This window comes from Bos mutus, chromosome 19 (genome assembly GCF_027580195.1).
Source record: "Bos mutus isolate GX-2022 chromosome 19, NWIPB_WYAK_1.1, whole genome shotgun sequence".
Classification (NCBI taxonomy): domain Eukaryota; kingdom Metazoa; phylum Chordata; class Mammalia; order Artiodactyla; family Bovidae; genus Bos; species Bos mutus.
In genome coordinates, this window is record NC_091635.1 from 47,366,626 (window position 1) to 47,387,300 (window position 20,675).

Genomic DNA, 20,675 nt, shown 5'->3' on the forward strand with positions numbered 1-20,675 from the left:
TGTAGGTTTTTAGAGAGGTCTTGTGTGAGGAAACAAATCCCGAGAATGTCAGCTTGTTTACTAGATTCTTTCAAATGAATTTCCTCCGAAGCCCAGATCTCAGATCTCTTCCCAAGGCGCAAAACTTTTCCGTCTCCAAGGCGACAGAGAGTAGTCCCTCCTTTCTCGTTCTCTCGCGCGTATGGATGACGTCACACGGCGAGGTTCTCTGACGTAAGAGTTTCCTGTCCACCATCTTTGTCCCTGGCAGAGTGGGTTTTGCGCAGTGGCTTAGACCTGGAGAAGGAGTCGTGACGTGCGGGAAACCATTACAACATCGCTCGGGCCGTGCTCTCTGGCCGCTGCTGCCACCCCCGCCCTTGCCTACGGTGAGTTGTAGGCGGCTAACTTTGGGGTGTGTCCCTTTTTGATGGAGATAGGGGATCCCCAGACTTGGTTGGAGACAGGCGGAGGAGAGGAAATCCGAGGACCGTGACCGTTGAAGATGGAGTGAGCCGTCGGGTGTGACCGTTGTGAGGAAGAGGGTTGGAGAAAAGGACTCCACCGCTGGGGCGGGGCGAGGGAATCCTCGGGGTGGGAATTAGGGGGCTCTGGGGAAAAGATATGTTCGAAGTCGGGGGGTTAAGAGGGTCAGAGGCCAGGGGTGTGGCTGGCGGAGACCGGAGGCCGAGGAGAGAACCTTGCTTCTTCCCGGTTTGGGGTCGTTCTCTGAGAGGCTAGGACACGCTCAGCTGAGGAAAGGGAAAAGGGGTTCCCCAGAGCTTTGCTCCTAGATGGGTAAACCTCGCCGTTGTCCGTCATTTGAGGTTAAGAGACGCCTCTCCTCTGCTTCGTAATGGAGGAACATAGCCGTAGAATTTTGACCACCTCGGGAAAGAAGAGGAATTCCTGACACCGGAGAAAGGGAAGAAAAACCCAGAGAATTGACCCGATATGAGAGAGGGGGAAGCTCTTGGGAGTAAATCTTAGCCCGGAATTTTTTCTTCGGGGTCTTAGAAGGAACGGTCTGGTTTGAGAAAGGCTGTGGATTAAGACAGAGGTAGAGAAACTGGAACTTCCTGTTAATTCCATTTTTTTTTTAATCCAAATAATTTATTCATGCTGTTAGTTTTTACAGCATTCTTCTGTTTGGGGGCAGACTTTTTTTTTTTAACTAGATTACGAAGCGATGTGAATAAAGTGTGGCTGCTTCATTAAACTTTTTACTTTTAAAGGTCTTTAAAATGCCAAACACAGTTAACAATCATTGTGGTTTAAAAGAGAAAGTAAAAAAAAACCGCGGTAAGTTTAGAAAAGACAGAATGACCAAGAAAGTGGTCTCAGTGAGGAACAATTTAAATTATTAATCACCTTGCTGGTATACTTCTGTTGCTTAGCCTCAGGGTACACTTACAAGGTAATAATAGAAAGCAGCAGATGAAGGAGATGCAGCTGTACAAGAAAACGTGTAACACTTTGCCAGTGGTGACTAAGCCTGGTGGGAAGGTGAGAACTGTTTACAGGTATTTGACAGTTTAAACTCCCAAAGAAGCAGAAAGTAGAGTGTGTTCTGCAGATAGCTTCACTGAAAGTTGGGTGGTAAAATTAGTATAATGCTGACATTCTGTGAGGGCTTCCCTGGTGGCTCCTTTGCTGTAGGCGTGGGTTTGATCCCTGGCTTGGGAAGATCCCCTGCAGAAGGAAATGGCAGTCCACTCCAGTATTCCTTCCTGGGAAATCCCATGGACAGAGAAACCTAGCGGGCTTCAGTCCATGGAGTCACAAAACAGTAGGATGCAACTTAACCACCAAACAACATTCTGTGACTTAAGAGACTCAAGAAAACCTGGTTCTTCCATCTTTTTTTTTTCCTTCTTTAAACACACCTATATTTTCAGTCAGTCATTTCAGTCACTCAGTCTTGTCTTATTCTTGGCCACCCCGTGGACTGCAGCACAGCAGGCCTCCCTGTCCATCAGCAACTCCCAGAGTGTACTCAAACTCATGTCCATTGAGTCAGTGATGCCATCCAGCCATCTCATCCTCTGTCCCCTTCTCCTCCTGCCTTCAATCTTTCCTAGCATCAGGGTCTTTTCAAATGAGTCAGCTCTTCGCATCAGGTGGCCAAAGTATTGGAGTTTCAGCTTCACCATCAGTCCTTCCAGTGAATATTCAGGACTGATCTCCTTTAGAATGGACTGGTTGGATCTCCTTGTAGTCCAGGCGACTCTCAAGAGTCTTCTCCAACACCACAATTCAAAAGCATCAATTCTTCGGTGCTCAGCTTTCTACCTGTGTTTTAACAGATTACATTTTAGGCACAGTTCTGAATCAAGCTGAACAAGGAACGAATTAGGAAGGACACATTTTCTTTTCTTCCTTCTTTCTCTCCATCCAGGCGTAAGTTTTCCAGAGTTTATTTCAATTAAGAATTGGATGTAGGGGAGGGGGCAAAAAAAAAAAAAGAATTGGATGTAAAACTTAAGACCTTTTTTCTTACTGTATGATACTAGCAGAGTACTTTGTAGTCATTTTTAAATGGAAATGATAGGTATGTCTGTTGTAATGAGTTATCTGTTGTAATTTTGTATGCAATAAATGATACATGAAGATGTGTTATTGAAATGTCTAATTAGCACTTCTCATCCTTATGCTTGTAATGAAAGATTACTAGAACGACCTGTCCGCTTTATAATTTGGTTAATTCTGTTCACTTTTTCCCATGGGCACCAGCTGTGTAAAGTCCAACTTTACATGAAGAGAGTGAATTTAGTGGCTTCACTAACTCTAAATTAGCTGCTATTTCCCAGAGAGCCGTTTGAAATTAAGACCCCTATTAATTTTTTTCTGACCTTATTCTCTTTAGGGGCACCAGAAGGAAGGAGGAATAGTTGAGAAAGGAAAACTGTCACAGCCTATATTTAGTAGAAACTAGGTTATGTTAAATCTAGATGTGTAATCCTATACAGAGAGGCCTTTTCTGAAATGCAGTGACATCACACTCTGGGCTAGGAAAGTTAGAGAAATTGTGCTTTTGACTGTGTCAGCCTTATTTATTTTTTAAAACAATGTCCTGAGGCCATACCTCAAGCCCATAGAGCAGCCGATGGATGACTTGTTTAGTTTGATCTGGTAAAAAGGTAGTGTGAGTTCCAATTCCATGTTGGCTTCGCTTTGCTGTGGATCTCTCCTGAGGAATAACTTATCTCCCGCTCCCCAGAAGAACTTGATTTTTTTTTTTTAGTTAGAGTATAGCCAATTAACAATATTAGTTTCAGTCAGCAGAGCCACTCAGCCAAACACATACATGTATCCATTCTCCCCCAAACTCCGCTCCCATCCAGGCTAAATTTTTGAGGCTTTTCAGCAAATACTTTATTTATTCTTTGAGCTCTATCTTTATCTTGGCTGCCTTTTTGGAGTGGGGGGGCACTTCTAAAACAGACAGCAGTTTTCACCGTCCTATGTTTTCCTATGTTTTAGAGAATCTATGTTCATCTCTGGCATGTGATTGTCTTATTTAAAAATACATGCATATGCATCTTTTGAGGTGAAATTCACAGAAAATTAACCATTTTTGAGTGAACAGTTCGGTGGCATTTAGTACATTTACAGTATTGTGCAATTCTGCCTCTTTATTTTTGTTTAATTTTAGTTTTTTTTTTTTTTTTTTTGGAGTTTCTTTGGCTTAAGGCAGAAGCTAACATGATAAAATGTTTCTCTGCTGGTAGCTGTAAGGGATATTACATTACTCTTGTGTAGGACAGAGTGAAGGAAGAGAGTGGTAAGTTTCTCCCTTCTCTTTAAAAGCAGGGCTTTTAATTTAGTATCTAAAGATGATGTACTTGACTTTCTCCTCTTCGCTGAAGTTTTGTGGTTTGGTACATTATTCCCTAGTTAAGAACACTTGGTGCTCACAATGGATAGGACAAAAATCTCTTCCTCAGTGATAAAGATTGTTAGGGGAGGTAATGAAATTGTGTGAGTCACTATTAAAGTAGGATTTAAGACTAGGTTAATTTAGTGTGTAATAGATGTGTGCTGAAAATTTGTTAGGAATTTAATATGCGTGAATGTGCTTTAGGAAACACAACAATTTGGGGGCCCTTTTTCAAAGAAACAATGAAAAATTCCAAGCAGCTTTTGTTTTTAAATCTTGAGCAAGTTTTAAGCTTTGGTGACCCCATAGGATTTAGAGTGGCATAATCACATCCTGGAGAGACCATAATGGCCTTGAGCTATGGCCTTCCTGTCACGTTCTAGCAATCATTTCTGTATACTGGTTTTCCTCTTTGTGTATGTAAGTTCTTGGGCTTTCCAGGTGGCTCAGTGTGGTAAAGAATCCACCTGCCAGTGCAGGAGACACAGGTTCGGTCCCTGTGTCAGCAAGATCCCCTGAGGAGGAAATAGCAGCCCACTCCAGTATTCTTGCAGGGAAAATCCCATGAACAAAGGAGCCTGAAGGGCTACAGTCCATGGGATTTCAGAGTCAGACTGACTGAGCACACAGTGCAATGCCATGCGTAAGTTCTTAGGTAAGAAGTTCCGATTTATTCCAAGTCTCCTATGTGAAGGACTCCTTTCTTCAGTTTGCCCACTTCACATTTAGTTTACATTGTGAATGGATTAAATGATTATAACATTCTTTGAATTTTTGCTAGAAAGGCATTATGAAAATATTACATAAGGCAAGTCTTTGTAACAGTTACTTTAAATTGTAACAAATAAGCTGAAAACAAATTCTTGTTTTCTATAATGATTTATGTGAGTTCTAGCTCACTTTTAACACAGTAAATTCAGTGAAATTCTGTTACAACCTAAAGCACTATTGTATATAAGGATCAGGATTATAAATATTAAGTATCTGCTTGGAAAGATAGCAAATGAGTCTAATTTCTCTTAAATTACCCAAGTAGTAAATTTTAGAGAACAAAGTTGAGCCAAGCTCTTGTCACTACTTCATGATTTTGTGGCTCTTTTTTCCTTAATTACGTTGATTTGTTTAGTGCTTAGGTCTTTTCTCTCATATTCATAAGTACCATTGTTTGTAAAGGTGTGGTCACTCAAATTTGCCAAATGTATTATCACTGATGTTATTTTGACCTGAAAGTAATGAGCAGGTCCTGGGGCATCTGTCGTAAATTTGGTGATAAGTAGTAGTAAAAATGGTGGTAAAAAAGAAGATACCTTTTTTTAAGTGCAGAACGAATATTATTAACAGAAATTTAACGTATTTGAAGAAATCAAGTACATTGGACAAAGTCTGTAGAATTTCTCAAATCAGAAAACACTGTTTCGTTATTTGGGGAGAAATGTGATTAGTCCATACTGGTTTTGTTTTACGAGTGGAGCCTTATGTCAGCTGAGTTAGTTCTGGAAATTGGAAGGGAAAGGTAAAGTTCAAGCTGGTACCCATGTTCTTTTAAGTTTTAAGATCAGTTCTGATTCTTTTTTATACTCAGTGTGACTAAACAGATATCTCAGTTCTTTGCATTTTAAGTGTAAACTGATATCATTTCTTTTGGGGAATACTTTTGGGGGTAATTGTAGGTTGTTGGAAATATGAAACAATTTTTAAGGCCTCTCTAGATGTTTGTCATGAAAGAATATTGTCCTACTAATTTAGACTTCCCTTTTTTTTTTCTGAAAGCGATTCCTTTTATTGATACATGTGATGGTGAATAGATTGATACAATTATTTTCTCTTTCAGTTTTTCTGTGCTTCTAAGAGACTCTGGGAATAAGTCAGATTTGCCTTAATAGAAAGTGATAGGGAGATCTTTCAACACAAACTTTGTCTTAAGTATTGGAGTGGCTAATGGAGATGCAGTTAAAGAAAGATCTAGCTTTAGGTCTTAGAGGCTCTGAGAAGATAATTGTGGATAAAATCATAAAGCCATGATAGGTTCAGGTTTTCACTCTCTTCCATTAAGCCTTTGGAGTTTGCTCCAATTAGCTTTTTGACATAAGAGTTTCATTCTTAACTATCCTTGCATCCTTTTGGATCACCCATGATGGTAAGGATGAAGAGACTCATTGTGGAATGTAGGTAGTCTCATATATAAATGTTCTTAAAATTAGCTGAATCCCTTGTTGGACCCAAATAACTCAGATAAAGGTTTTCTTTTCTCTTGCTCTAGGTGCACATTAAAGATCCAAAACCATGACTGACTCCAAGTACTTCACAACCAATAAAAAGGGTAAGTATGAGAACTTGATAAAAGCCTTTTTTTTACGATTCTTCAAAAGTGATGGTGTAAGATTGCTTCAGGTAGAATGCTCCTGCTCTCTTCAGAGATGCATGTCTTGGACCATCTCACTGGGAATCTGCTGCTTCTACAGAAAGGTGTATTGAACAGATTTTTAGAGTATAGGTTTTTAGAGATACAACTGTAATGCACATCATTTTGACTTGAACATTTTAGTGAAAGGAAGAGATCCAAGATTGATCCACTGAAGATTGATAGGTCTGAGGAGGGCGAAAGAGGAAGAAGCACATTTATTCTCTTTTTTTAAAAAATTGAAGTGTAGTTGGTTTACAGTGTTGTGTTCGTTTCTGGTGTACGCAAGAGTAATTCAGTCGTGTGTGTGTATGTGTGTATTCTTTTTCAGATTCTTTCCTATTATAGCTTATTACAAGATATTGAATATAGTTCCCTGTGCTGCTCAGTAGAACCTTATTGTTTGTTTATTTAATACAGAGTAGTGTGTATCTCCTAATCCCAAGGTCCTAATATATCTCCCCTCACTCTTCCCCATTGCTCTGATAACCATAAGTTTGTTTTCTGTTTTGTAAGTAAGTCCATTTGTATCATTTTTTTTTAGATTCCACATATAAGTGATATCATGTATTTGTCTTTCTCTGTGTGATTTAACTTCACTTAGTATGGTAATCTCTAGGTCTCTCCATGTTGCTGCAAATGGCAGAGTTTCATTCTTTTTTATGGCTGGGTAATATTCCATAGTGTGCATAAGTCCCATCTTCTCTATCCTTTGATCTGTCATGGACACTTAGGCTGCTTCCATGTCTTGGCTGTTGTAAATAGTGCTGCTGTGACCATTGGGGTGCATGTATCTTTTCAAAGTAGAATGTTCTCTGGATATACGCCCAGGAGTGGCATTGTTGGATCATATGGTGACTCTAGTTTTTTAAGGAACTCGCACAGTGTTTTTCATAGTGGCTGTACCAAAGTCTTTTGTTTTTTTCCTTGGAAACAAGCATTTTATAACAAGGAGTATTATTAAAGCAATATAGCAGTAAAAAGTAAAAATAAAGTTCTCTTCCTATCTATTCTTGTTCCTGATGGGAACTTGATCTGTATCCTTAATCTTTTCTGTGCATATATTAATACATATGATTGAAAAAAATTTTAACCACAAAAAAGAGATGATACAAAACAGTGCATGGAAACTTGATATTTTCTTATCCTTGCACTCATGCATTGTTTTGCATGACCTCTTTTTTGTTAAAGATAAAAATGATGTGATGCACTGAGAAGCACATACCATTATTTATGAATTACAGCTGCCAAAATGCATAACCTCAATGTAATTATGAGAAGATACCCATGAAAAATGAGGGTGTTCTTTAAAATGACTGTCCTGTGCTTTTTAAAAATGTCATTATAATGAAAGACAAAGGCTGACCAGCTGTTTCAGATTAAAGGATACTGAGACATGACAGTAAATGTAACGCATGATCCTGAATTGGATTCTGGCCCAAGGGGGATAGGGATAAAATTACTATAGAGGACATTATTAAGATCATTAAGTCTGTATAGATTAGATAATGTATTACTGTTAAATTTCCTGATTTTCATCATTATGGTTATGTAATGTAATTCCTTGTTCTTAGAAATTACACACTGATATAATTTAGGGCTAAAGAGATGTAACGTCTACAGTTTGTTGAATGAATCAGAAAAAAGTTATAAATATATAAAGAAGTATGATAGAGCAAATGTGGTGTAACATTAGAAATTGGGGAGTTTTACAGATTTTCTGTAAGATTAAAATTATTTCAAAAGAAAAAATGGGAGGGCAGGTACAGTGCCTGGAGCACCAGAAAGTTATCTAGAAAGCCCAAGCATATTTGTCATTTGTTCTGTCATTTGGAGTTAATTAAGGGTAAACAAAGATACAGCCTGGTGGCTCAGAGGTTAAAGCGTCTGCCTGGAATGCGGGAGACCTGGGTTCGATCCCTTGGTCGGGACGATCCCCTGGAGAAGGCAATGGCAACCCACTCCAGTACTCTTGCCTGGAGAATCCCATGGAGGGAGGAGCCTGGCGGGCTACAGTCAACGGGATCGCAGAGTTGGACACGACTGAGCGACTTCACTTTCTTCTAAACAGGCTCTTCCACTGTAATTCAGAAAACACCATGGAGCACTGCTTATTACATCAGCTGTTAGTCCATGGTTTTCAACCTTGCTGACACATTGAAATGGCCCAGTGAAACAGAGGAGGTGATGTCCAGTCCTCCCCTGCACATGTCTTTATTTGTTTGGTCTGGGATATGACTTTGATGGGAGTTTTAAAAGCTCCCCAGATTTTTCCAGTGTTTGGCTGAGATTGAGAGCTATTGCTAGCTGCTTGGTAGAGTTGATGAAGGGGAGAAAGAAGGGGGAAAGATAAGAATTTAATAAAGCGGTAGCATGTATGAGATTCCTTGCCTCACTCAGTGCCCCTTGGCTCCACCCAGCTTCTTCTGTTTATATTGCTTACACCTTAGAAAATCCTTTAGCCCCGGTCATTCATTTTCAGCTTTATTTCTGATTCTCTTATCATTCTGAAATGTATTTATTTCTTCTATTAACATTTTTTGTGCTTTGATGACCTAGATGTTGTGTGAAAGTCAAAGTGAAAGTCACTCAGTCATGTTGACTCTTTGCGACCCCTCAGTGCATGGAATTCTCCAGGCCAGAATACTGGAGTGGGTAGCCTTTCCCTTCTCCAGGGGATCTTCCCAACCCAGGGATCGAACCCAGGTCTCCCACATTGCAGGCAGATTCTTTACCAGCTGAGCCACAAGGGAAGCCCAGATGTTGTGTATAATGATACAAAAAGATGTAATTTAAAAACTCACCTAATTCTTCAAACCTTCTCTTACAGTGGGTCATGGTAACCTTTTTTTAAATTCAGGGATTTTTGTACAAGTTTGAGACTTACAGATGAATCACATACCACATTTTAAAAAATGGATAGATTGTGTTCCTTTTACTTCCTATAACACCCACCAGAACTGCCTTTTTAAATTTATGCTATTGGAGTTGGAATAATTTCAGTTACATCCTATTTTGATTCTTCGACTCCTGCTGCTATTCACAATTTAGATTTTCTGAAACCCTGCTGCTTGTTTTTTACTTTTCCCAGAAGTAAATGATGAGAACTCTTGACAGCTGGATTTGGCAGCAGAGGACTTGGAGAAGAGGAGGATGACTCTTTCAAGGGCCCAGCTTTTCTGTCTGTGCTATTTTTATAGTAGCTGTCAAATAAAGGGGTGATATTTGTCAAAATTTGTTTGCTTTGTTGGCAGTAGATCTTGATGTAACAAGCTTTTTTAGTGCTTATCTTCGGTGCTTCTTACTGGTTTCATCCTTCTCATTTAGAGGCTTCAGCAGATCACATTGTTTGCTGGCCCCACTATTCCTATACTGGTGAGCGAGGCTGAAATGAACATTAAGAACAGCGGAAGAAAATGAGGCAGTACTCTAGATGGGAAGTTGAAGTGGCAGTAGTCAGCTTCTTTTTCGTAGTGTTACAGTATATTTTCTTTCTTTTAAAACCAGTTGAGAGTTGTTATCTTCTTATTTCGGCTCCAGCTTTCTTAAGGTAGGTGAACCTAGGCCTTAAAATAGTAGTGACAGTCCTGGCATTTCACAGTGCAGAGCTTGAGCAGTCATTGAAGAGTGTACAATTAGAAATGACTGGTTTGTACCATTCTTGAAGCTTCAGTATGATTATTTCTGTTGTTAGCTTGATTGAACAGGATAGGGCTTTAAATCCCATTGACAACTTAAAGTACTGATTAGAGCAGTGATTTTCAACCCTGTACGGTTAGAATCACTTGGGGAAACTTTAAAAAATATGAACATAGGAGTTTTACTGTCTGAAAGTCTGATTTACTTGGTTCAGAATGGAGCCTGAGCATTGGTATTTTTAGATCCCTCCCAGGTAAGAATGTGTAGACAATGTTGGAAAATTCTTCAGTTAAAAAAGTTGGGAGAAACCATTCTAAGGCCAGTTCTGTTACGCGCTAGCTCTGTGACCTTGGATCCTCACTTTGTGGAGTTGAGAGTAGTGAATGAAAAGTCTCTTGTGGTTTGAAAACATTGATTTGTGAACTTATTTCCTGCCTACATTTATTTTTTCCTCAGGACTTGGAAATTCTGATGGGAGATCATCCCTCAGATGCCATTCTCTCCCCATTGCAGAAAAATACCACATCTTTGCTGTTTTTAAACTCTTGTTTCCGTTGCAGCCTTGCCCCTGGTTAGCTGCTGTGGTGTTACTTTACATAGTGCAGTGTTGTGCTCTCATTTTCTGACCCTGGGACCTCATCTGTTTGTTCTCTTCCAGGAGAAATCTTTGAATTAAAGGCTGAACTCAACAATGAAAAGAAAGAAAAGAGGAAGGAGGCTGTGAAGAAAGTGATTGCTGCTATGACTGTGGGGAAAGACGTTAGGTAAGGGTGACCTCTCCTGTCTTGCTCACTTTAGACTCTTAACTCTAGTGGCTTTTACTGCTTTTCATTTAAGGCTATTACGATAAGAATGTATAAGAATTAGTTTGTCCCACTGAAAACATTAGGAAGTGTAGTTGATTTTATATTAACACTGTGACCAAGTGTGGTGTTTTTAAAAGAGTGTGAAACCAGTTTGATTTAGTTTGCATACAGATCTAGCATAAAACCTCCTGAGAGCTGGCACAATCACAAATCTGTTGCTAAGGTAGTTTTAGAAGATGATAAAAATATACAGAGGAACAGAAGCCCATGTGTAGTTTAATTGGCTCATGCCAGTGCCTCAACTGTACAACTCTGCATTGAGTTGCTGAATTCAAGATGAAAATCAATGGTAACAAAATCCAAATAGTCTATTTTTTTCTCCCTCTTTTCCCCCTGTAATTTAGCAGGACCATTTGGAAATAAGGATAGTCTGCAGGCCCCTGAGAATTCCCGATATCCTTTCCATGAATTCCATGAGGTCAAAGCTATTCTTGTAATAATACTTAGGTCTTTTATGCCCTTTTCAGTGTGTTGATATTTGCACTGCTGGTGCCGTATTCTGAATTAAGGCAGTGTGCCAGACCATAACAGTAGTCACTGTATCCTTCACCACCATGTGCTTGCAGGAAAAAAGGGCAGTTTCACTTAGGATTGTCCTTCATGAAGCACTACAAATTTATTTCAGTAAACCTTGAATCTGAGTTCAGGTCTTTTTAATATTCCATGTGATGAAACAGGAATTTGCATAAAGTACTTCTGCATAGCAGAATGTGACGGTTGATTTGAAAAAGATCCCTTGCACAGTTGTTTGACTTGGGAATACCATTCTATGCGAAAGAATGATTGACAGACAAAATTATAGTTAATCAGACTTAATATTTGGGAGATATTTTATAAAAAAAAAAAAAATCAGAGAAGGCAATCGCACCCCACTCCAGTACTCTTGCCTGGAAGATCCCATGGATGGAGGAGCCTGGTAGGCTGCGGTTCATGGGGTCGCTAAGAGTCGGACACGACTGAGCGACTTCACTTTCACTTTTCACTTTCATGCATTGGAGAAGGAAATGGCAACCCACTCCAGTGTTCTTGCCTGGAGAATCCCAGGGACGGGGGAGCCTGGTGGGCTGCCGTCTATGAGGTCGCACAGAGTCGGACACGACTGAAGTGACTTACCTTACCTTACCTTATAAAAAATGAACAAAGTGAACCTGTCACTTCAAAGGAAAAAATTTGACAGTAGATACATTTCGACTTTAAAAATTAGAGTGTTGGAAAACTTGTGTCTCCCATCATGAACTTGATAGTTTCCAATACTTAGAGATTTTTCTGATGAGATTGGTGGTGAAATTAATGAATGTGATTATTTGGTGCTGGGCAGAAAGTGAGGAGGAACTAAAAAGCCTCTTGATGAAAGTGAAAGAGGAGAGTGAAAAAGTTGGCTTAAAGCTCAACATTCAGAAAACTAAGATCATGGCATCTGGTCTCATCACTTCATGGGAAATAGATGGGGAAACAGTGTTAGACTTTATTTTTCTGAGCTCCAAAACCACTGCAGACAGTGATTGCAGCCATGAAATTAAAAGACGCTTACTCCTTGGAAGGAAAGTTATGACCAACCTAGATAGCATATTAAAAAGCAGAGACATTACTTTGCCAACAAAGGTCCATCTAGTCAAGGCTGTGGTTTTTCCAGTGGTCATGTATGGATGTGAGAGTTGGACCGTGAAGAAAGCTGAGTGCCGAAGAAAGCTGACTGTGAAAGTTGATGCTTTTGAACTGTGGTGTTGGAGAACTCCTTGGACTGCAAGGAGGTCCAGACAATCCATCCTAAAGGAGATCAGTCCTGGGTGTTCATTGGAAGGACTGATGCTAAAGCTGAAACTCCAATACTTTGGCCACTTCATGCGAAGAGTTGACTCATTGGAAAAGACCCTGATGCTGGGAGGGATTGGGGGCAGGAGGAGAAGGGGACGACAGAGGATGAGATGGCTGGATGATATCACTGACTCGATGGACATGAGTTTGAGTAAACTCTGCAAGTTGGTGATGGACAGGGAGGCCTGGCGTGCTGCAACTCATGGGGTTGCAAAGAGTCAGACATGACTGAGCTGCAACTCATGGGGTTGCAAAGAGTCAGACATGACTGAGCGACTGAACTGAACTGAATGAAATGTGACAACCTAGAGATGACCTGCATAACTCATTGAACCAATGTTTTCCAAATAACCAGTGCGTATATCATAAAGTTATGCATGGGTAAAAGATCCATTCAAAATAAATGGTAAATGAATGGATTTTAGTTCAATCAAGTACAGAAAGTTTATCAATATGGTTTCAGATTCCATATTGCACCCAACTTTTAAGAAACTATGATTTGTGGACTAAAAAAAAAACCAAAGGAAAAAACGATCATTTGTCTGACTTTAATGTGTCAAAGCAGAGACGTTACTTTGCCAACAAAGGTCCGTCTAGTCAAGGCTATGGTTTTTCCAGTGGTCCTGTATGGATATGAGAGTTGGACTATAAAGCAAGCTGAGTGCAGAAGAATTGATGCTTTTGAACTGTGATGTTGGGGAAGACTCTTGAGAGTCCCTTGGACTGCAAGGAGATCCAACCAGTCCATCCTAAAGGAGATCAGTCCTGGGTGTTCATTGGTAGGACTGATGAAGCTGAAACTCCAATACTTTGGCCACCTGATGCAAAGAGCTGACTCATTGGAAAAGACCCTGATGCTGGAAAATATGAGGGCAGGAGGAGAAGGGGACGACAGAGGATGAGATGGTTGGATGGCATCACCGACTCAGTGGACATGGATTTGGGTGGATTCTGGGAGTTGGTGATGGACAGGGAGGCCTGGCGTGCTGCAGTTCATGGGGTCACAAAGAGTCAGACACAACTAAGCGACTGAACTGAACTGACTGAATGTGTCAAAGAACACCCAGTTATGTGAAAAAGCTATTAAAATACTCCATTTTGCAATTTATATATGTGTATGAAGATGTGTTTTCTTCTTTATACTTCAGTTAAAGCAACATTCTACAATAGGTTGAATGCAGTAGCAGATGTGAGAATCCAGCTGTTTTTGCTTAAGTGAAAGTGAAAAGTGAGTGAAAGTGTTAATCACTCAGTTGTGTTTGACTCTTTGCAACCCCATGGACTGTAGCTCTCTGTCCATAGGATTTCCTAGGCAAGAAGACTGGAATGGGTTGCCATTGCCTTCTCTAGCGGATCTTCCCGACCCAGGGATCTCCTGTATTACAGGCAGATTCTTTACTGTCTGAGTCACCAGGGAAGCCCAAAGCCACGCCCAACATGGGGCTTGAACCCATGACCCTGAGATTGGGACTCAGTTTTTGCTTAAACTAGACATTAAAGAGATTTGCAGAAATTAAAACAATGTCATCTTAATTTTTTTAAAAAAGTAAAATAGATTTTTACTTTATAAAATATGTTAATATGAAGCACATTTATTTTTTTATCAGTTGAGTCAAATGCTGCTGATAAGAAATGGATGAGTGTAAGAAGTAAATGCCAGCATCTAGGGGTGGAATGTTGTTCTAACACAAACATCTGAGAAGGTTCTAAGGCTAATGATGACCTTATGTCATTAAGAAAAGGGAGAATCAAATTTAAGTGCATTGTGTCAGGCAGGGTGATAGATGTTTTTAGTTAACAGTGTTTTTGTTTATTTTAATAGTTCTCATATCTTCTGAAGTAGAGGTTATTCTGAATTATAAGTTATTCCATGTTAGAGATCTAGAAAGGTATGCTCAGAGGGCTAAAGAATAATCCCAAACTCATACAGCTAGCGGTAATGTAGCCAGGATTCCAACCTAGTTGTGGGTCCCAGTACCCATTACTGGTCACTGCCTTCATGGGTGTATGTATATAATAGAGTTTAAATCTGTATATGCATACACAGGGGCTTCCCTGGTGGCTCAACTGGTAAAGAATCCATCTGTCAATGCAGGAGATGCAAAATATGCAGGTTCAATCCCTGGGTCGGGAAGATCCCCTGGAGAAGGAAATGGCTACCCATTCCAGTATTCTTGCCTGCAGAATCCCATGGACAGAGGAGCCTGGCGGGCTATAGTCATAGAGTCACAGAGTTGGACACGACTGGGAGACTAAACATGCATACACTCACGTGTTCAGGACTGTTTTGTTTTCTGAAAATGGTTAAAATTTTGAACAAAGGCCTTATCTGACAACTGTTTTAATAAGGACACCAACCAAGTAAGTTCCCACTGGTTAGAGATGGAAGAATATGCACACTGAAAAGCATAGCAACTGTAGTGCTTTGAAACTGCAGAGAATTGGTATGAAGAATACTGTTAACTTTTTTGTGTGTGACACAGTGATTTTTTAAATAATTTGTAAAGAGATACACTAAGATGTATATCTAGGATTTGTTTAGAAATGGTTTAGAGCAATTAGATGGGAAGGGACTGGGGAAGGGAAAGTGGGTTGAGGTTGTATATGAAACAAGATCAGGTATGCATCAATATTTACAGCTGGGTGATGGATGCATCAGGTTCATTAAACTGCTGTCTCCACTTCGAAAATTTTCAAAGTAAAAGGTTTTTTAAAAATCTAGTTTTCAGTATCTTCTTGAGACCATTACTGTAGTTTCTTGAGTAATTCATTTCTGTGATATCATCACTGCATTCGTCCTCTCATCAGATTACTTTTTTAAATTAAGGCTTTTTCTTTGTGTTCTATCCAACATCTTGGCACCAATATCAATTCACCTTCCCTTTCTTTCTTCTCAGCTCTCTCTTTCCAGATGTAGTGAACTGTATGCAGACGGATAATCTGGAACTGAAGAAGCTTGTGTATCTCTACTTGATGAACTATGCCAAGAGTCAGCCAGACATGGCCATCATGGCTGTCAACAGCTTTGTGAAGGTAACTTTTTCTCAGGTACTCAAGAACAGTTTCTTCTATCTCAGAAAGCCTTTTAAGAAGTGTCTCTTGATATGGTTAGCGTTGCAAATAAGCAAACTCTGTTCCAAAAGAGGGCTTCTAGAGAAGTATTGGCGACGAGTAGGAATGTTGATGATTTAAGCATTCTGTATGCTGGCATTTGTCATCCAGTTAGACCATATGGTGAGCCTTCTGTCAGGTGGGCTTGGTACATCCTTGCCAGATGGGAGAAGAAAGCCAGGTGAAGTGTCACTCTTAACCCTCCATGGCAGACAAAGGTTGGGCGTATCATTGTAGTGTCAGTAACGTGGGGCCTTATCTATTTGTCTTTGTAGAAAGTATGCTTATGTTTCAGAAGTAGTGGAAACTATAGAAGCTGCCTTTTCATTTTGTTTTAATAAATATTACAACAGTTGATTAACATTTTGTTGTTATTATGGAAATTTTCAAACATACTCAAGTAGAGGAAATAGTGTAGTAAGTTCCTAAATACCCCCTTGTGGTTTCAGTAGTTACCAGCCTATGACCAGTCTTGTTTAACTTATACTCTCCATACATGCTTTCCTGACCCCTGCCTCCTCTCCTGCTGGATGATTTTAAAGCAAATTTCAAACATCCTAAGGATGAAAAATCATTTAATCAACTCACCATCAAAGAAAGTCCTTAATACTATTGTATATCCAGTTAAATTTCTCATATGATTAGATATGATGAACATAATAATAAAGTTGTTTCTGTTAGAAATTGGGATTTTTTTTGTTTTGTTTACGTATTGTTTTTTTCCTCTGTCTGTAATTCAGTGTATGTTAGAAGCAAGAATTAGACGGCATTTCTAAAATTAGCTGCTATTAAATTGTTCATTGAAAAAAATGAACATTATGCTTTCTTCTCATGGAATTTTTTGTGTGTGTGTATATTTAGCTAAAAAATGTACAGAATCAAAATAACATTCTGGTGATTCACAGATGTATGATATCATTGGAAATAATTTAGGTTACATTTTTTTAAAGTTAGCTTGTGTATAGGTTTATAAGGTTTAAAGAAATCTTTTAATACAGGGCAATCTAAGGGGTATTCCTTCATGGTAAGTGCTCTGTTAATATTTGTACTGTATTTGGAGGCACTTGCTAGGAAAGGAGAATGTATGTTAATCAGGATTTCAGCGGATCTCTCTGCTGCTTCACTTAAGGAACTTCTGGGCGGCCCAGACCAGCTTCTGGAGTCTCTTTTGTTTTCTTGGCTGTAGGCCCCAGATATATCCAGCCCTCTTTTCTCCTTGCTTGATTCTTGTGGAGTGGGACACATCTTTCCAGTTTCTGTTTTTTTCCTGTGGCAGAATACAAGCCCAGAGCCCTTTTCTCTTTTTAGTGCAGGTCACTAACAGCCATGAGGATAGTAACACCAGCTGTCTGAGTTTCTGCCCAGCTCTGGAACGGATCCTACAGGCCATGTCTTCATTGTCTATATAAAAGAGTTAAATGAATTCCTAGCCTAATCTCTTTGAATAGGCAACTAAATTTTGTACTGGAAAATGTGGGTTCTGATATAGACTATAACTAGAAACCTACATTAATTAAATATTCTTTTGTGACTTAGAGAAATCAGACTGTTAAGTTTTAGACACCATGTACACCAGTAGTTCTCAATGATTGTTGTCTTTAGGATTGTGAAGATCCCAATCCTCTGATTCGAGCTTTGGCAGTCAGAACCATGGGGTGCATCCGGGTGGACAAGATTACAGAGTATCTCTGTGAGCCCCTCCGCAAGTGCTTAAAGGATGAAGATCCCTACGTCCGGAAGACAGCAGCAGTCTGCGTGGCAAAACTCCATGACATCAATGCCCAGATGGTGGAAGATCAGGGATTTCTGGATTCTCTGCGGGATCTCATAGCAGATTCAAATCCAATGGTAATGTGTTTCCACTTTTTTATGAGAGAGCAGTATTTAAAATGGGTCTCTTTTAAAAAGCATGTTTAAAATAAATCTTTGGGACATTGAGCCATAGGTTAGCTATGTGAAGCATGATTTCCATGGGACCCAAATATTGTCTGTCTCATACCCTACTGAGCTGAAAACCAAGTCCTAATATACAAATAGTATATATATGCCATTTACTTATTTATACTTTTCATTATAGGAATTTTCAAACATCTTCAAAATTAGAGTTACTAAATGAGTAAATAAAATAAACTCAGTTACCATCACCAGGTTCAATAATTATTAATACATGCTAGTCTGTTTTACCTGTTTTCTTTTCCTACCCCCTACTTACATATGGGTAACTTAAAGATGTCACACATGAATGGGTCTCTGTTTGAATTTAATGTATCATTATAATTAATAATAACTTTTAATAATCTTAACCTGTTTTTATACAACAAATCAAGATGATTTGAGCAGATTTTCACAAGTATCTTTGAGAAAACTTTTAGAGAAAATTTAAGGCTACTTAATAGAATTGTGAGAAACTGTTTCAGGAATGCCTTACGTTTTACTGTATCTTGAAGATTTTCCTAGAACAGGTGTTTAGCATTCAGATCAGATTAGATCAGTAGCTCAGTCGTGTCCGACTCTTGGCGACCCCATGAATCGCAGCACGCCAGGCCTCCCTGTCCATCACCAACTCCCGGAGTTCACTGAGACTCACGTCCATCGAGTCAGTGATGCCATCCAGCCATCTCATCCTCTGTCGTCCCCTTCTCCTGCCTCTAATCCCTCCCAGCATCAGAGTCTTTTCCAATGAGTCACCTCTTCGCATGAGGTGGCCAAAGTACTGGAGTTTCAGCTTTAGCATCATTCCTTCCAAAGAAATCCCAGGGTAGCATTAGGGATTATTAAATTGTTGGACCATGCTGCCCTCTAAATAGGAAGTTTTTCTTATTTCCTTTCTTGAACATCTTGTTAAGAAGGTGCCCAGGAGGCAGAATTTAAGGAGGCATTCATTTTCAGGTCCCCACTCTACCTGCGCAAGCTTGAGAGTGGAATACCTCTCTCCCGCCTTATTCTCAGTTCAGTCGCTCAGTCGTGTCTGACTCTTTGTGACTCCATGAATCACAGAATGCCAGGCCTCCCTGTCCATCACCAACTCCCGGAGTCTACTCAAACTCATGGTCACTGAGTTGGTGATGCCATCCAACCATCTCATCCTCTGTTCCCTTCTCCTCCTCCCTTCAATCTTTCCCAGCATCAGGGTCTTTTCAAATAAGTCAGTTCTTCACATCAGGCCAATACTTTGGCCAAAGTACTGGAGTTTCAGCTTCAGCATCTGTCCTTCCAGTGAATATTCTGGACTGATTTCCTTTACGATGAACTGATTGGATCTCCTTGGCCTTATTTTGCAAACATTTAAATCATTTGTTTGAGCTCTTCATTCTTGTTATTTTAGTGAAGAACCGAAAAGCTTGGACTAAGAGATAAACACATATATATTCACATGCCTGCTTTTGTTCTTGAACCCATACTTTTCATCTAAACTGTATGTCCTGTTTTTTTTGCCAGAAGTATTGCTGTTTTTAGACTGCTGGTTTTCCTTTTTATCAGTTGGGTCAAATTTTGCTGATAAGAAATGAATGAGTATAAGAATGTGAAGTAAATTCCAGTATCTAGTGGTGGAATGGAAGGTATAATAAATCAAACATCTGAGAAGGTCCTAAGGCTAATGATGACCTTCCTTATACCATTAAGAAAGAAAGAGAGGCTTCTCGGATGGTCCAGCGGTTGGGAATCTGCCTAGCAATGCAGGATTCGATATCTTGTCTGAGAAAATCCCATTTGCTGTGGAGCAACTAAGCCATTGCGCCGCAACTGAGCCCTCACGCCTAGAGCCTGTGCTCCGCAATAAGATAAGCCACCACGACTACGTGCACCGCAACTGGAGAGTAGCCCCCACTCCACTCGCAGCCCTCGTGCGCAGCAACAGAAGACCCAGGGCAGCCAATAAATGAGTAATTTTAAAAAGATGAAAGTGCATTCTATGTCAGGCATAGTGATAGGTGCTTTTACTTAAGGTTTTTTAAGTAGTTCTCCTATCTTCTGAACTAGAAGTTATTCTGAATTAGAGGTTATTCTGTGATAGTGATCAAGTAGTGTATACTTCAGTTCAGTCACTCAGTCATATCCGACTCTTTGCTACCCCATGAACTGCAGCATGCCTAAGTAGTTCTCCTATCTTCTGAACTAGAAGTTATTCTGAATTAGAGTTTATTCTGTGATAGCGATCAAGTAGTGTATACTTCAGTTCAGTTCAGTCACTCAGTCGTGTCCAACTCTTTGCTACCCCATGAACTGCAGCACACCAGGTCTCCCTGTCCGTCACCAACTCTTGGAATCCACCCAAACCCATGTCCATTGAGTTGGTTATGCTGTCCAACCATCTCATCCTCTGTGGTCCCCTTCTCCTGCCCTCAGTCTTTCCCAGCATCAGGGTCTTTTCAAATGAGTCAGTTCTTCACATCAGGTGGCCAAAGTACTGCAGTTTCAGCTTCAACATCAGTCCTACCAATGAACACCCAGGACTGATCTCCTTTAGGATGGACTGGTTGGATCTCCTTGTAGTCCAAGGGACTCTCACTTGGAGAAGCTAAAGAATAATCCCAGCGTCACTCAGCTAGTGGTACTGTGGCCAGAATTCTAACCTGGTTCTGAGCCCTAGTACCCATCAGTGGTTACTGCCTCCGTGGGTATGTATATACATGATATAATTTAAATATATATGTACATATATATTTAGGACTGTTAGGTTTTCTGAAAATGGTTAAAATTTTGAACAAATAAAGGCCTTAATTATCTGACGACTGTTCTAATAAGGAAATCCTCTGAACCCTTTTATTCTCATGATAGGTATGAGTCCAGTTTTACTGCTCTTGAGGGAGAATTTTGTTCTACTTTTTCAGAAGTTGCCCCACATGGTGGCAGCACTGCACCAGCAACCATCAGAACCACTTGCAGAAGGAATTGATGCTTCGTGGTTCTACCTGAGTAGTTTTCTTATAGCTCACTTTAGAAGGGCATCCTAGATGTGGAGGCACCAGAACATCTGGAGAAA

The 20,675-nt window shown here is 39.9% G+C and overlaps 1 protein-coding gene across 3 annotated transcripts in view; it reads left to right on the forward strand.

Moving 5' to 3' along the window:
• Positions 1 to 223: 223 nt before the first annotated feature.
• AP2B1 (adaptor related protein complex 2 subunit beta 1) overlaps positions 224 to 20,675 on the forward strand; it is a 111,365-nt gene continuing 90,913 nt past the window's right edge. For 2 of the 3 annotated variants that reach the window (XM_005899674.3, XM_070390482.1), the window contains exons 1-5: positions 224 to 368; positions 6,120 to 6,179; positions 10,558 to 10,663; positions 15,478 to 15,613; positions 17,294 to 17,539. In XM_005899674.3, the coding sequence (XP_005899736.1) occupies positions 6,143 to 6,179; positions 10,558 to 10,663; positions 15,478 to 15,613; positions 17,294 to 17,539 (525 nt within the window). In that variant the 5' untranslated portion in view covers positions 224 to 368; positions 6,120 to 6,142. Of the gene's footprint in view, positions 369 to 1,465; positions 1,486 to 6,119; positions 6,180 to 10,557; positions 10,664 to 15,477; positions 15,614 to 17,293; positions 17,540 to 20,675 lie in introns of those variants that run through there. The other variant, XM_070390481.1, reaches the window with a different exon arrangement.